Genomic DNA, 17,383 nt, shown 5'->3' with positions numbered 1-17,383 from the left:
CAGTCCACGGGATCACAAAGAGTCAGCTACAATGGAGCGCGCATACACATACACACACACACACACACACACACACACACACACACACACACACACAAGCTTGCACACACTTCCTGAAATGGTACATCTCAGATTGAGGGAAACTGTATATATAAGCTGATACACATAATTCCACCTCTGTCCCATGGCTGCCCTGAACTCCACTGCAGAGTAAACAGTGACCCTTCCATCCTGCCCCCTGCTGCAGGATGTCGAGCTGGTGGTGGCCTTTGCCAGGAAAAGCTCCCAGTAATAGAGAATCACTGAGTCTGTCCATAGTGGTCCAGATACATAGAGGTGGCATAATGCAATGGCAGCATTTCCAGAAAACTGGGCTAGAACTTGGAAAGCATTCTCCCCAGACCTCAGACTGCTGGGGAGAGGAAGGGGCAGGCCCTGGCCTGGGGCCCAGGGACACAGGTTCCTGCTGCCCCCAGGGGCTGGCGGTCAGGCGCCGGTCTGGAGACAGCAGTCTGCACGTTTGGAGCTGCCTGCAGCCACAGCTCACTATTCTCCTCCCCAACGCCTCAAGCCAGCACCCTCCTAGGGGCCTTCAGGCTCCACAATGACTCCTCTCAGCCTTCGTCCTCCTCTTCTCTGGCCATGGGTTCCACAAAGTCATCCCCTGGCCAGGTTTGGAGGCGCTGAGCTGCTGTGAACTCCCTGGCTAGCCTGGTGGGGCAGTACGTAGACGCCCCACCTCGGGCCCCAGCCTGGCTTCCTGCGGCCACCAAACCTGCATGCTTATCTGGAAGCCAGGAGCTTTGTCAGGCCCGTGAAGGACTAAACCCCATGGCTTCTGAAAGCCTCATCTGCGTGTGAGAGGACCTAATGGGGCCATTACAGGATTTCAGGGCCATTTAGAAAAAGCCTGGCTCTGAGGCTTAGCGCAGCTCCAGTGTCAGGAGCTGCGGTTATTCTTAGCTCTGCCCCAACGGCTGCACGCTCGTCGGCAATTTGCCTGACCTCCTTGTGTCTCTTCCTTCACAGTATGAAAAACCTACATGGCTGTGAGATGTGAAAGGCGTGAGGGAAATTCAAGGAGGGCCCGTACATTCTGCCTGGAGGATGCTACATCACTGATCGAGTTACTGCTGAGATGATCAGAGCAGAGATTTCCGTAAAGCCCGGCCCTGGCCTGGGGGAATGGGAGCAGACTTGTCCCTCTCCCCATCACAGACGATGCCACAGTGAAACCCATCACCAAACAGGAGCAGGAAGCCACAGCAACCAAGAAAGAGGGGACTGACTGGGTCTGAAACAACCAGTGTTGACACCGGAGGGGGGGGGCTGCCTTAGAATTTCCTGATTCCGAGCTCCTGATTGACACACAGAGGAAGCTGGGCTGGGGGAGGAAAGGGGCTTTCAGGAGCTGTGGCTAGAGGCCCACAGGTGTGGCCCTGAGGATGGAAAGATCACAGGAAACAGGGAAAGTGGTGGAAACTTTGCTGACAGCGCTCTGAGCTGCCCTTTGAGTCAGTAGGCACTACTTCAGCTTTGTCCTCCTGCACCCCCAGATACCTGCAGGCAAGGCGCCTGCCAGGGGTCCTCAAAGCAAATGCTGCCTTGAAATGTGGGCCAATCTAGGGATTTCCAGAGGAGGTTTTCAGGGCAGGAAGAGAGAGAAATAATAACATTTTAAACCAAAAAACAATGTTTGATTTCATGCCTTTTCAAAATGGAATCCATTAAACTGGTTGTGCATATATTTTATTTGTATTTATTTTTTGTTTGTTGTTTATTTTTAGGCTGCACTGGGCAGCATGCAGGATCTTAGTTCTCCGATCATGGATAGAACCCCGTGTCTCCTGCATTGGGGGTCCAAAGTTTTAACCACTGGACTTCCAGGCCAGTCCCTGTGCCTATGTATTTTTTTAAAAGGCTGCAGGAACCTGTGTTAATATTTCCAGGTCTCTAATGCAGTGTTTTTAACAAGGCACAGACGTTTAGCAATGTGTGGAAACATTTATGATTCACTGTCATACCTGGGAGACTGTACCTGGCATCCCGTGGGTGGAAGCTGAGGATGCAGTTAAACATCTCCCGAGGCTCAGGATGGTCCTGGGCCTTTGCTCAGCTGCCCGGGGGCACCCTGCTCTGGCATGTGGTGCCGGAGTGAAGTTCAGGTTGGGCACTGCAGAGTGAGCACAACTCTCCTCCAGGCTGAGTGCCCGAACAGCAGAAAGCCACGTAAGCACATGGTGCCTCCGTGAACTTCTTTATAACAGAGATACCAGCACCTGCCCCAGGACTCAGAGCCCAGAGGGAGGCTCAGGTACACGTGGGAGGGAGGCGAGTGTGTTCTGAGCACAGGAAGACTCTCAAAGTGCCAGTTACCTCCTTACAGCATCACAGGGACCTTGGTGACAGCGTCTGTGTAATGGTCATCATTGCACTGAATTTGGAGGGGTCAAATGTCAGGATCTCTGTGCATCACACACACAGGCATCAAACCCTGCATTGTGGGATCTCTGAGGACATGCTTTTTTTTTTTTTTGACGGGCAGTTTTGTGAATGGTGGTATGAGGTTGGGGGGAGGGAGGCCATTTTTGCTTTTTTACCGCAAATTCGTTGTCTGGGTTTTTCTCTCCCTTGCGGATAGGACGAGAATATTCAAATCGCTGGACCTCGTTGACTCTGTAGAAACTGTGCAGAGACAGGGAAATCATTAGCTACTTCACCATAGAACAAGCCGATTTGCTTTTAGCCCTGGGATCTCGTCTCCCTACACATCACTGCATCTCTTAAACACCTCCAACCTTGACCTAGAGCGGTAGCTGGGCTGTTGCTCCCCACCAGCCTCACAGAAGAGATGTTGGCAGGTGGAAAAATTACCTTGGATTCTTTGCCTTATCTCTGTCCCTGCCAACGCTCAGGGGAGAAGAGATGCTGAGTAAGAAAGAAACGGGCAAAAACTGAGGAAAGGTGAGGCAAAGGAGAGAGGAAAAAAAAACAAACCTTTGTTCTTCATTCTTGTGTTTGTTATTTGAAAGTTATAATTCATGCATCAATAATCAATGTATTAAGTAATTTACTAAGTTTATTAAACTTCTAAGGATGCATCTTGATTATGTTTTAAAGGTTTTGTATATTTTAACCGCAGATGTACGGAAGGCAGATTCTGCAACTACCAAGGGTGGCAGACAGGGATGGACAGTTTGCCTTTCTCCCATGGGAAGGAGGTGGGTTTCACACACACCCCAGAGGCAGGCTGGGAGGCTTACTCATTTGCCTGCTCTGAAACACAGGTGGGCATTCCACACCAAAGGGAAATACAGGAGCATGTCCATGGCTCACTATCACTTAATGCCTCTCTGTGAGAAAAACATATGTTGCAAAACTTAAAAATCTAAGCTTCATTCCTCAATAAGTCAAGTCCTGGTTTATTCCCCATGTTTGCTGAAGAAAGGTTAAAGAAATGGTAGTGAATTTTGCAGAAGAACCCAACCTGCCAAACTGCAGGATGTAAAACAGCATATCCTGTGCATTATTCGGCCATCAAAGAGGTTACTTTTTTTCAGCAGAAAAGGATCAAGTAGAAAAAGAAACCCTTCACATCAAAGAGACGTCTAGGGTATGTGTTCCTACACTGCTGCTAAGTTAGGGGCAGTTCAATGCAGACACATATAGTCTCACTCAGATTCGGACACCTGGCCTGTGAGTTTGAAAACCCACCTCTGAGTCCCATATTATGGAACCACCCTGTGGTAGAGGCGAAGGGTCTCTTCACCCGGCACCTGGTTCTCCATCAGGAGCATATGTCTGAATCCCTCTGCCTGCCTTCTGGGATCCAAACACTCAGGCCACCATGCAGGCACACAGACTCAGATCTCAGGCCGTGGGGCGGGGCCTGTGCCCTGGAGAAAAAGTCTAAGGGGAGGTCTCTCCCCTGGTGGGTCAAAAGGAGACTGGAGTACCCCCTCCTTCCCCTGACTTTCCTTGTCTCAGTCCCAGGTAAGGGACGGCTTCCCACCTTCCCAGCCACACTTGTTAACAACATCTCCCTTCCCTACTTTGATGCTGAAGAAAATTAGCTTCCCCTGCTTTTCAAAGTAAACAGAGCATCTGAAAAGTTCATCAAAGGCTGACATGCATCCTTCCACAGGTGAAGTTATGAAGAAGAGATCTGTGTACGCCTCTTACCACCCTCCTGTTGGGTCAGGGAAATGGGTTGATTACCTTACAATCTGCTCTGACACGGGCCTGTGAAATTTAGGAGGCAGATCAAGTTTGGGCTTTACTGTGAAGCACTGAATATCTGAAGGTCAAAGGTTAAGGTCATCAACCCCACGTACACCCAACCACGTGAAACAATGGCTTGGCCATCATTTTCTATCCCACGTGGTTGTCCAAAAGGATACATTGGCCGGGAGAGTTTTTAATGTCGTCGCCTGGTGGAGACGTTGTCTTCATCTTCTCAGCGTTTGGAAACTGAGTCAGTAGCCGAGCTTCAAAATCCTCTCGACGTTCATACTCTTTCCCTCGATAAATGAACACTTTCCCCTGAAAACAATGACAAGCATTAAACGACACCCCAGGGATTGGGCCAGAAAAAGTGCACACATAATTGCATTGGTCTCCAGAATGGGCTGGACAGTGTTTTAAGTGTCACTGTATCAAAGAACAGCTTGTAATTGCAGTGGTCTTACTAATCAAGAACTTGGGAACAGAAGACAGGTTAAGTGGATACTGCTGAAGAAGCACTAACCACGACATTACTGAAGTCTAGTTACACACTTCAGCCTTAACAGCAGTAATCAATTGACAAGATCACGAAAAACCAAGTGAGTGATTAGCATCCAAATGGGCAGGAAATGGTCAGACAGGATAAAGGCACTATGGCAAATGGAGAATGGGGTCCACATCTTCTTCTTCTTGTTTCCAGGTGGTTGTTGTTGTTGCTGTTGTTCAGTCACTCAGTAGTATCTGACTCTTTGTGATCCTGTGGACTGCAGCGTATCAGGCTTCTGGTCCTTCACCATCTCCCGGAGCTTGCTCAAACTCATGTCCACTGTGTTGATGATGTCATCCAACCATCTCATCCTCTGTCGCCCCCTTCTCCTCCTGCCTTCAATCTTTCCCAGCATCAGAATCTCTTCCAATGAGTCGGTCTTGGCATCAGGTGCACAAAATATTGGAGCTTCAGCTTCAGCATCAGTCCTTCCAATGAATATTCAGGACTGATTTCCTTTAGGATGGACTGGTTGGATCAGTTTGCAGTTCAAGGGACTCTTAAGAGTCTTCTCCAGCACTACAATTTGAAAGTGTTGATTTCTTTGGCGCTCAACCTTCTTTACGGTCCAACTCACATCCGTACATGACTACTGGAAAAACCACAGTTTTGACTATATGCACCTCTGTCGGCAAGGTGATGTCTCTGCTTCTATAAGCAGTTTTCATTTTGCCAGAGAATTCAAGAGAGCATGAAGTTAAGGTGGAGCCTTGAAGCCTGAGCATGACTTTCCAAGCTGACTCCTATAGGTCACTGCTAGGAGATGAGCAGAACCCAAGGGACGGGGGTCCAGACAAAGCAGAGAAGCCCAAGGCTCCTGGTGCTGAGAGGCTCTCATATGAGCAGCTCTGAGGAGTTTTTCAGGTTTGGGGGCTCACATGGCACCCAAGACCCTCCTGTGGCGTCCCAAACAATAACAAACAAGGGGCAGAACGCTCTCCAGTCTGCTGACCGGAACCCACCGTGCGAGGGCTTGTCTCAGTCTGACCCAGCAGCGGACCCTCCATGAATTGTGGATGTGCTTCCTGCCCGAGGCTGCTCAGCGAAGCAGGCCGGCCCCGGGCCCGGGCCCCCAGCACAGCACTGGAGCTGCGCCCGGCCTTGCTCCGCGGCTCTCTGCTGTTGTGAACAGTAAGGGGGTCACACTGGTGTCACCCAGCTGGTCGGCAAGGTTCCTGCCTCTGCCCAGAGAGCCCACAGCTGGGCCGAGTCTACTTCCTGTGTCATGACCTCAGGAAATAAATGCCCTTCCTTGATGTAATAAAAGTCAAAGGAAAAGAAAGTCCAGCGGGTGGTGGCTGGACTCCCCTCACTGAAAGTTTGGAGCTGTCTTGTGGACAATATTCCGTCAACGAAAGACAGAGCAGAGCATGTAGCGTTCTCCCAAATACTGAGTTTGGTCCCTCTCCAAGACCACGTCTGTCACCTCTGTAAATTCTGAAGAGTCCACACAGGGGTTGTTTCGGGTGGTGACCTCGAGGTGGGTGACCGGGAAGCCCTCCTCTCCGCTCAGGCTGCCTCGTTGAGACCTGTCTGCTGACACAGTCTCTCTGTAAGTATGTCAGTAAGGAAAGTTCTGGTTCCAAGAAAAACAGGTCTCTATACCTTCATGGATTCAACAGGTCTCCTCCATACCTTCACAGATTCAACATGGGTATTCCGAGCAGTAACTGAGTCACAGAAAAAGGTGTTAACGGGTAGCATGATGCTACAGCTCCAGAAGGTTCCTGAATTTTCCCCTCCCCACCCATCTTGCCCCATCTGAGGTGATCTCAACATCACCAACTGCAACAAGGAAGGGACCGCGAGCAGAAGCCACAGGGCCTGAGGAACCAGAGGCTGGGGGCTCTTGGTTCTCCTCCCTGGACTTGGTTGTTGCTTCCATCAGGGATTGTTGGGCAAGAGGCTCCAGCCCGGCTGGTCAGGAGGTAGGGGCAGCCTTGTCATCTGCCCTGACCCTGGAGGGACGCCAGTGTGGAGGAGGGGAGGAGGGAGGGGGTGGGGAGGGGAGGAAGAGGAGGGCGGGGGGTGCAGGGGAAGGGGGATGAGGGGGAAGAGAAGACAGACAGACCAACAGTTGGATCCTGCGGACTCAGCTCAAAGTCAAAATAAAATCTGTCTAATAAAAAATATATATAGAGAGAGCTCCTATGAGGCTCCATTTTCCCCTTCTCTAGTCCAAAGTTATTCTGAGTCCTTTTAAATCACAAAAGAGGGAACAATTTAAAAATTGAATGCTTTTTTTCCCACTTTGTGCTTAGGTATGTCTTAACACACCCATTACAAGAGAAAAATGTTCTCTTTTCTCTAAAAAAATAATTTCAAGTAGAAACCAAAGTAATACGTAGTCTTAATTAGAAATATAAATACACAGCATGAACATCTTTTAAGGCTATAAAAAGGCAAACATTTCAAAAATTCAGGATGATTTAATGTGTAACAGGCTAGGACAAAACTAGCATGCATTTATTAGGCTTTACACTCGAAGGGAGACATAATAATAAAAGTGTATATAAAGGCTTTAATAGAAAAACACTAGTGAGTTATAGATGGAAACACTAATAACATTTTCTAGAAACATCAATTACTTTGCATTCTGAAGTGTTCCCTTCAAGCCTGAAAAGAGGAGGGCAGTGTAGGTTTAGTCAAAGATATTTATTCCTGGTAAGAACCATAAATATTAATATAAATGCAAAAAGCTGCACATGTGATCAGTTCTGAAAGAAACACAAAGGGGAGAGCCAGCGAGTCAGTCCTCCGAGGCTGCGCCCCCAGTGCCACCCGAAGCAAATATCCTGACCCTTTTCTTGGAACTGCCAATGGCATCATCAGATCGACCCCGGACAGGTAGCCTGTGAAGTATAATAAATACATTGCTGTAGCCCCACAAAACCAGCCAGGTGTGGCAGGAAAGTCAGTTCAATATTAATCAAGCCCTTTAAGCTAGTTATTCCTGTTCTGCACTGTCCTTTCGACGGGCAGCTGACCCAGTGTGGTCCTTGGAGTGTGGGTCTCACGTGCCCTCCCAGGAAATCCCTGGCATCAGCTGGCTCGGGGACCGAGAGGTGCTCAGCCCACAGGGTTGAGGACGCCGGGACAGAGCGTGGTGGCCTTAAATCCTAGCAGTGTCCACAGAGGGCGGCATGCAATTCACACCCAGTACTGCTCAGCTCAGCGGGATGCAGGGCTTGTCTCTCCTTCTCGATCTTTCTTAGGCACACGCACAGAGGTGTCTGTACAGATTCACACACCTTAATCAAAGCCTTATTAATTAAATTAATTAGTTAAAGATTGGCTTTTAACTTAATGCTGAAATCGTCCTTAATTCAGGGCTATAACCAAACATCTTTTATTCATTCTTTGGAAGGGAGGACTTTCTCCAGAATCTGAGTTTCTGATCAACCACTCTCTTCGGTGTTCATGGCCAGAGCTGCATGACCAAGACTTCGGGGGTCAAGGAGAGACCTACAGGCAGCGACAGGGACAGCCCAGATGCCCCAGGCACCCAGCCAGGACCCTGCGTGTGTGGATCAGCCGACAGGTCACCTCATGGAGCAAGTCAGTCCTGCAAGAGCCACCTGCTGACATTTCTATAAAGAACAACAGGTCTTCAGCAAGTAAGTCCCTTTTGCTGGTGCCAGTGTGAAGGGATGTCTTATACCCTCAGGGACACCTGGGGGTTTGGAAAAGCTGGGGCCAAAGAAACACACCTTTGAGGCTGGGAGAGTCTCCCAGCTGGATCTACCTGCCCCAGACATCTGGGAGATCTGCCTGCCCCAGATAGGTGTGCCCTGAGTACAGTGCCTGCTTCCCTAAAACCAGAAGGATCATGCATGGGCTCCAAGGAAGACAGAAAACCAGGTGCCATTTAAAAAAAAGAGCGTAAGAAATGACAGGCAGACATGGTCAATGGCATCCAAGAAAGAGTTTTTGAGAAACTCTTAACTATTACTGGGCTCATTTTTCTTCTTCTTTTTTTCTATTTGAGACACTGTTTCCATCCCTGGGTTACAAAGATGCCCTGGAGATGGAAATGGCAACCCTCTCCAGTATTTTTGCCTGGGGAATCCCACAGACAGAGGCGTCTGGCGGGGCAGGGTAGGGGTGGGTCTACCATCCTTGGGGGTCACAGAGAGTCATACACAACTCAGTGACTAAACCACCACCCCCAAACAACTGTATTAGTAGGCTGCTGCTGCTGCTGCTAAGTCGCTTCAGTCGTGTCCGACTCTGCGACCCCAGAGACGGCAGCCCACCAGGCTCCCCCGTCCCTGGGATTCTCCAGGCAAGAACACTGGAGTGGGTTGCCATTTCCTTCTCCAGTGCATGAAAGTAAAAAGTGAAAGTGAAGTCGTTCAGTCATGTCCAACTCTTCGCAACCCAATGGACTGCAGCCCACCAGGCTCCTCCACCCATGGGATTTTCCAGGCAAGAGTAATGAAGTAGCACCTTCTCCTAGGCAGCATTTATTTACAAGATTTCTGAGCTAAAGATTATTGGGTGATTTGACTGATGATCACACTATTTCTTCAATCATGTCAAAGAGAACATGCTTGTCTCAGGGATGGAGCGTGATTCCGAATTTCCAGCACTGGAAATTCATTGCCAGTTTCTCATATACTTTAAAATATAATATGCTTGGAAATTCCCTGGCGATCCAAGGGTTAGGGCTCTGTACTCCTACTGCTAAGGACCCAGGTTCGATTCCTGGTCGAGGATCCAAGATCCCACAAGCCACACAGCCAAAAGAAGAAACAAAAATACATACGTTCATAGCAGCATTATTCATATCAGCCCAGACAAAGTCTGCCAAGGACGAGTGGATAAACAAAATGTGGTGCATCGACATGAGGGGATATTACTCTTCCATAAGAAGGAATGAAGTTTTGATACACATGACCTTGTGGATCAGCCTTGAAGACACTATGCTAAGGGAAGTGAGCCAAACACAAAGGACACATTTTATACGAATCCACTTAAATGAGGTCCGTAGAATCAAGTAAATTCTGAGACAGAAAGTAAGGTCTGGGGTGGGTGGGGAGGAGAGACGGGGAAATTATTGTTTACTAGGATCAGAGTTCCAGGTTCAGAAGTTGAAAATAATCTGGAGATGGGTGGTGGGAACCGTTGTACAACAGGGTAAATATGTTTAACGCCACTGAACTGTACACTTAAAGACAGTGAAGATGGTTACTTCTATGTTATGCATTGCTGTTCTTGAGTTTCTCAGTCATGTCTGACTCTTTGTGACCCCATGGACTATAGCCCATCAGGCTCCTCTGTCCATGGGATTCTCCAGACAAGAATACTGGAGAGTGGGTTGTCATTTCCTTCTCCAGGGGATCTTCCCAACCCAGGGATCGAATCTGTGTCTCCTGCATTGGCAGGCAGATTCTTGACCACTGAGCCACCAGGGAGGCCTTATGTTATGCATTTCTTACTATAATTTTTAAAATATACATAAATCCCCGACAAAGAGTTCTCTTTACGAAAAGAGAGATGGAATGCCTATACGCAATCAAAAAAAAAAAAAAACATTATCAGCCCCTCTCCGGCAACCTGAGCCAAGTACAGAGGTGTGAAAACAATACTGAGTCGCTTCCCTGGTAGCTCAGTTGGTAAAGAATCTGCCTGTAGTGCAGGAGACTCGGGTTCGATCCCTGGGTCAGGAAGATCCCCTGGAGGAGGAAATGACAAACCACTCCAGTACCCTTGCCTGGAAAATCCCATGGACAGAGGAGCCTGGTGGGCGCAGTCCGTGGGTTGCAAAGAGTCAGACATGACTGAGCGACTTCAATGAGAGTTGCACTTGAGAGGCAAACCAAATCCTCAGAAAGAGGAGGTGCTGGCTGCCCAGGGAGCAATGGTGGCCCAATCCAAACAGAGCCCAGAGTTACCCGGAGGAAGGTGGGGAATCCTTGTCCATAGTAACCGACGGCAAAGTAGTCAGGCTTGGGACGAATCACCTTGACGATGTTTTCATAAAACTGAGCCTGTTTCTTCTGAAAAGAAGAGAAGAGATGCATTTCAGATTTGGATGGAGTATCTGAGCATCCATGTGTCTGGATTCTTCCAGCTTTGGCAATTCTAGGGGGTGGGAGGGGGAGAAGGTGGGGGAGCGCGGATGCGGGCATGGAATTTAATGTCACCACGAAGCTCTGACAGTACTTTCCATTCATCGCCCAGCATTCAGCAGGTGAATCTGACCAGAAAGCCAAATTCAGCAACTGGCTGTGATTTACAGCCGTTTTCATCACCACAGAGGTGCCAGAGAGATGGCTCTTGTTCTGATTCAATGTCCGGCCTTTAGTATTTTTAAAACATGGTATCGGTCAGATAATGGGATACATTAGGAAAAGATTTAAAAGGACAGAGTTCTGTTCCACATTCATGATACACATTACAAGATCATTAAGTCGATCTGCTGGATACAAAAAACAATTCAGCAGAGAAAGTGGTAATTAGAAACTGGTAGCTTCTATGGAAGGACAAAGGGTTGGGCCACCCTCTATCAGTCCTTCATGGAGATGGGCTCAGAGTTGAAACCACTGGAGCCTCCTGGAGACCTCTGAGCATCCAGACCGCTAGACACCTGGGCTTAGCGGTTGTTCACATGCACACCCTTCAGAGGCATCTTTGAGTTTGATGATGAAAGCTCAGTGCGGAATGCAGCTGAGCCAGAATCAACCAGCAAAGAAATCAAAACTGTCCTGGACAAAATGAAGGAGAATCCCGACATTAAAAGGAAAAGAGGGACTTCCCTGGCAGTCCAGTGGTTAGGACATGTCCATGCTTCCACTGCAGAGGGCATGAGTTCCAACCCTGGTTGGGGAACTAAGATCTCGCATGTTGCTCAGGGAGGCCAAAGAAATGAATATAAATTAAATGGCTGTTGCATTAAAAAAAAGAAGAAGAAGAAAATGAAGAAGGGAAGGAAAACGTTCAGAAGAACAAGTTGAGATTGCTTGTTTTTTTTCAAAGAGAAGGAAAGGAAGACTTACCAGCAATTCGCTGAGCTGTTCATAATCGAACATTTCGTTCTCATACTGTTCTGCCAGCTCCTTGCCCAGGGCGATGGCCTCCTCCCACATCTGTGAGGGAAGAGAGAAAAACAAGGGCAAGAGAAACGCAAACCCAAATCATATGGTCAGAGAGGGAAACAGCAACACCGCCATTCACAATGCAACAAGCTGGAAACACGCCTGCTTAACCTGAAGATGCTGGAAAAATACAGGTCTTTTCTACAGGCTCATGTCCTTTGGCTTGGGCCTCGGTTGACTAGACTGGTCAGTTACTGGTTCATCAATCACACTGGCTGCTGCCCCTGGTCAGAGCAGCCAGCCAGCCGGTCCTGCCCCTCTGCGGGCCAGCCTCTGAAGTCCATCTGCCAGGGCAGCCGGGGAGCCCAGCAGGGAAACTGCTGGGTGAGGCTGAGAGCAGCGTTTCTGTAGAAACCAAGGACCGGATTTTGGTACTTTCCCAAATCATCCTGCTTAAAAGAGCTATGTGTCGCTGGTCAGAAAGACAAGGATCTATTTCAACTCTGATTTAAGGCTTGCAAGAAGTTCATGTTATATGGGCAGATACCATTCAGAAAACTAAGATCACGGCATCCGGTCCCAACACTTCATGGCAAATAGAGGGAGAAACAGTGGCTGACTTTATTTTTCTGGGCTCCAAAATCACTGCAGATGGTGACTGCAGCCGTGAAATTAAAAGACACTTGCTCCTTGGAAGAAAAGCTATGACCAACCTAGACAGCATATTAAAAAGCAGAGACATTACTTTGCCAACAAAGGTCCATCTACTCAAAGCTATTGTTTTTCCAGTAGTCAGGTATGGATGTAAGAGTTGGACTATAAAGAAAGCTCAGCGCCGAAGAATTGATGCTTTTGAACTGTGGTGTTGGAAGACTCTTGAGAGTCCCTTGGACTGCAAGGAGATCCAACCAGTCCATCCTAAAGGAGATCAGTCTTGAATATTCATTGGAAGGACTGATGTTGAAGCTGAAACTCCAATAGTTTGGCCACCTGATGAGAAGAACTGACCCATGTGCAAAGACCCTGATGCTGGGAAAGATTGAAGGTGGGAGGAGAAGGGGACGACAGAGGATGAGATGGTTGGATGGCATCACTGACTTGATGGACATGAGTTGGAGTAAACTCCAGGAACTGGTGACAGACAGGGAAGCCTGGCGTGCTGCTGTCCATGGGGTCGCAAAGAGTCGGACACAACTGAGTGACTGAACTGAACTGAACCATGAACTGAACTGACATCGTTTTGAAAGGGAGAATTTTGAATGGTAATAGTTTAAAAGTGGGTTTCCTAATCAGGTAACATTTATTAAAATGCTGGTAAACTTTTGACACATGTAGACTAATTTATTGACACATGAGGTAGGCCTGAATTTCCCTTATTTGGGTGGGGGAAGGAAATAAAATACAGTGGTCTGCTTGAGAACATGGAAAACTCAGAGGGACTGTCTCCTCCAGGAAGCCTTCCTGGGTGCCACCCCTTCTCTGTACTATCACAAGCACCCAGGGTTCCCCTCTTTCAAACCTTTGAGTATTAAAAGTGACAACTACAGACTTAGAATTAGCAAAGTGTCAGACCACCTCACATACTGGGTCCCCAGAGATGAACTACCCACTTCTCCACTGGGAGTATCCCCATAAGGCAGTAGCGCCAGTCATGAAGGCAAGAGATTTCCAGCTTACTCTTTGTCCAGCAAGATGCCATCTGCATCGTCTCATTAAAGTGTCATGTCAGGTGGGTGTTATTATTACACTTGTTTTGCAGATAAGGAAGCTGGGGGTCGGAGAGGCAAGCTACCTGCCCAAGGGCAGACAGTGGGGTAGACTCATCGTTTTCCAAAGTTCCTGCTCTCGATGACCATCTTAGTTGGAGCTGCTGTAACAAAAAAATCCCACAAAACAGACACTTCCCTCTCACAGTTCTGGAGGCTGGGAAGTTCAAGCTCAAGGTGCAGGCAGATTCGGGTCTCGGTAAGGGTTCTCCTGACTTGCAGACAGTCGCCTTCTCACTGCATGCTTGTATGGCCTTAAGCAAGATCTCCTTCCTCTCCTCAAAAGGGTACTAATCCCATCATGGCGTCCCACCCTCATTATGACCCAATCTAAACACAATGAACCCCCCAGAGCTCCATCTCCAAACACCATCACATGGGGCAGGGGTCAGGGTTGTTCAACGTATGACTTTTGCAGGAATGCCAGCATTCAGCCCATAACAATGACCATCTGCCTGTCCTTCCAGCTGCCCTCCATCCCTTCCTCCTGGAATAGGTTTTCAAGGATGCTAAGCTAGTCCCTAACTCCAGGCTCTCACTCGGAACACAGGGAGCTGGTCCCACACCTGGCATACCCTTGGTGCTGAATCCTCACCTGCCTGCCAGTCTTTGCCTTTTCCTAGCAGAACCACCCGGTCGAAGGCCTTACTTATTACTGAATCACCCAATAGACTTAAAATACTCTTTACACAGCTGCTGCTTAAAGACACCATCTGCTATTTTTGATGAGAAAAAAGCTATTCCAAAATTGTATTTTCATACTTTGAAAGACATCATAAAGATAAGCTCAGAGGAGAGAAAGATTTCAGAGATAGGACCAGCAGCTAGGAAAGAGAGAAAGTGGCTGAGATGCTCTTTGGAGGACCACATGCTTCTCTCCCCAGAAGCCCCTCCTGGCTCCTCCGTCCTGCCGAAGCTCGCACCCTCCGAATGTCTGCACTCTCTGAGTGTCTCCAGCTGCTGCTCCAGCGAGCTCAGGTCCTTTGCCAGAGTCCCAGCCTCCATCTCTCAGAAGAGGGAGCTTCTCCACTTTTTATGTTTCTTTTAAGCTCCAGTGACCAATTCCTCCCTCAGTACATTTCCATTTCAAAGAAATCGTTACCTCTAGTTGTTCTCACTCAGTGGCGAATACACCACTCCCTTAGCTGCCTACAATCTTATGGCTTCTAATTCACTGCTTAATCTGTTTCTAGACAGAGGAGCTGCTTTAGATACCTGGCAAAAGTAATTGTTTTTGTTTTTTTTTTAAAGAAATACAAGTGGAAAAAGAGAATGTTGCTCAGTCGTGTCTGGCTCTTCGTGACCCCGTGGACTGTAGCCCGCCAGGCTCCTCTGTCCATGGAATTTTCCAGGCAAGAGTCCTGGACTGGGTTGACATTCCTTTCTCCAGGATACCTTCCCAACCCAGGGGTCAAACACACGCCTCCTGCATTGCAGACGGATTCTTTCCCATCTGAGCCACGCAGCACAGACACATCTTGAGTAAATATCCAACTCGCTCAGGGGTCACATGGTTGTGCTCTTTGTCAGATTGTCTATAGACATACATTCCTCTCCCCACCCCTGCATGTTTTAAAGGCTCCTGCGTTAAGGAGATCTGCTTCTACTTTTACTTGACTAGGGGTCTACAGAGTGTGGGTCACTCGTATTTCCCATGTGAATACCTTGGAAAATATTTCTGTGCTAGAGAGAAAACGGATTCCATATAATAGAGATTTAGATGATCTTGGTAGAACAGTCGCTTTAACCTATGTGATTGAACATCCTGCCCCGGCCCTGTTCTTAGACATGCCATAGGCCGATGGGGGTCGCCATGGCCACAAATGAAAAAAGCACCCTATCAGTGCTCAACTTCGTGTTCTGATTTGAAGTCCGGAATCCGTTTCATAGCATCCTTGGCCTTTCAACATGGAGCACACGCTCCCCACTCTCCGTTTTCATCAGATGATCTTCGGCTATATTCTCTTGAGATGATCACCTTTTATTTCGGAACCTCTGCAAGTTTCATTTCTGCAAGTTTCATGGACAGAAAATCCTTTTTCCCCCTGATGAAACTTCTTCATTAGAAATGGCCACAGAGAGCATATTGGCAGTTGCTTTCTTAGACAAAACTGTGAGGTTGATGAGCGACCAGTCGGGCAGGGGGACAACACTGTTCTCACCAAGTCAGGGAGTAGCAGCAGGTGCAAGGTGAGAGGGCAGCCTGGACAACAGCCCCTTTAAGAAAAATACAGCCTGGCCACGACCCACCAGGATACTGATGGGCAGCTCTGAGCGAAATCACTAACTAGCTGTGAGCCAAATGCCAGTCAAGATGTTTCATGGGATGCTTGAATTTCAGTCACTCTAAAACTCACCTGGTTTTCTGGGTGGTTGTTGGGAAATGAGTCATATTCTAGCACCTTCTAATTTTCCGGGGCCCTGCACAAGTCTCTGACATGTAAAGAGATGTAGATTCAACACTGTGGAAGATTCCAGAGAACTGGTTTAGGGTCATCAGCAGCGAGGGGGCCAGGGTGGCCCAGAAGTAGCCTTCCATCCTGGTTAGTGACGGCTTCACTGCAGGAGTGATGTGAGTGAGCATCTCTCCCCAGTCCCCCGAGGATGAGGGGCTGGAGTCCTCTGGAAAGATGTGTCTCCGTGGTGACTCTGAGGGGTGTGGTCCAGCGAGTCTTCTCCTTTACAGAATGGAGACTCCTTGTGAGCTCCTCCCCGCTCTCTAAGCCTCTCCTTCTCTCCCTGAGCCATGCCCCTTCCTGGGTCTTTCTGCTGGTCTCCCTTGGTTTCCACTGATCTGAGCAAAGGCTGGACACTTTCTGAAGACGTTTCTGAGGTCCAGCATCACCACCTCCACCCCTGCAACGGAGCCTTCTCACTGAGGTCTACTCCAAAGTTGCCTGGTTTCACTTAATGACACCACCCTCTCTGAGAGCACACACATCACCACACCAGCCGCCTGAGAAAGGTGGCTGGGCTGCCCTCCCTCCAGCAGGACAGGAAACACAGCAGGATCTGGGACTCAGGCCAGACCTAAGAAGCCTTGATGGGAGGCTTCTCACACTGACTCGAAGATGAATCCTGCCTTCTGGGACTGTCACGTACCCAGGAATCATTGCCCCTCAAAAGCATGTTCCTCTCTGCCCCACAGCAAGTCTTCATTAGTCTAAATGGAAAACGATATGCTCAGTTTTAATGCCCCTGGGCGGAAAATAGGAAACGAACAATTTAAAAAAAAACATAAAGAGATTTTTTGCCTTTTTCTTTAATAAAGGACCTTTATAGTTCTGCAAGCCCTTAGAAAGCCTAAACCAGGCATTGAAAGAGACAGTTGCGTTTTGCTTGGTGGTTTGATCAGAAGGAGAATGGACCCACTCTGCCACTCACCCCTCACTCTGCAGTAATTACTGGGCACCTGTGATGGGAGTGGGTTCAGAGAGCATAAGGAGGGGTACACACAGTTCTTGGAGGAGGATTTGAGGAATAAAAGAAACAGGCAGTAGCTGGAGAGGGGAGTTAGAATGAAAGATAACTTTTTTAAAAGATGAGGGAAATAATAGCATGGTTGTAGGCGAGTATGTGCGCTTCCCAGGTGGCAAAGAACCTGCCTGCCCATGCAGGAGACGTGGGCTTGATCCCTGGGTCAGGAAGATCCCCTGGAGGAGGGCATGGCAAGCCACTCCAGTATTCTTGCCTGGAGAATCTCACGGGTGGAGGACTCTGGTGGGCTACCATCCATAGAGTCGCAAAGAATCAGACACAACTGAAGCAACTTAGCAGGCAAGTATGTATTAGCCAGTAGAGAGGAA

At 48.4% G+C, this 17,383-nt stretch overlaps 1 protein-coding gene across 2 annotated transcripts in view; it reads right to left on the bottom strand.

The window, feature by feature from the left end:
• Window positions 1-17,383, bottom strand: part of DOCK1 (dedicator of cytokinesis 1) — a 561,005-nt gene that overhangs the window by 36,922 nt on the left and 506,700 nt on the right. For both annotated transcript variants that reach the window (XM_040254437.1, XM_040254438.1), the window contains exons 39-43: window positions 11,773-11,862; window positions 10,669-10,773; window positions 4,401-4,542; window positions 4,219-4,297; window positions 2,601-2,685 (exon numbers count right to left, since the gene is read on the bottom strand). In XM_040254437.1, the coding sequence (XP_040110371.1) occupies window positions 2,601-2,685; window positions 4,219-4,297; window positions 4,401-4,542; window positions 10,669-10,773; window positions 11,773-11,862 (501 nt within the window). The remainder of the gene's footprint in view (window positions 1-2,600; window positions 2,686-4,218; window positions 4,298-4,400; window positions 4,543-10,668; window positions 10,774-11,772; window positions 11,863-17,383) is intronic.

This window comes from Oryx dammah, unplaced genomic scaffold, assembly GCF_014754425.2.
Source record: "Oryx dammah isolate SB20612 unplaced genomic scaffold, SCBI_Odam_1.1 HiC_scaffold_14, whole genome shotgun sequence".
NCBI classification, from domain to species: Eukaryota; Metazoa; Chordata; class Mammalia; order Artiodactyla; family Bovidae; genus Oryx; species Oryx dammah.
Note: the sequence above shows the minus strand (reverse complement) of the source record. Positions and strands in the feature narration are given on the sequence as shown.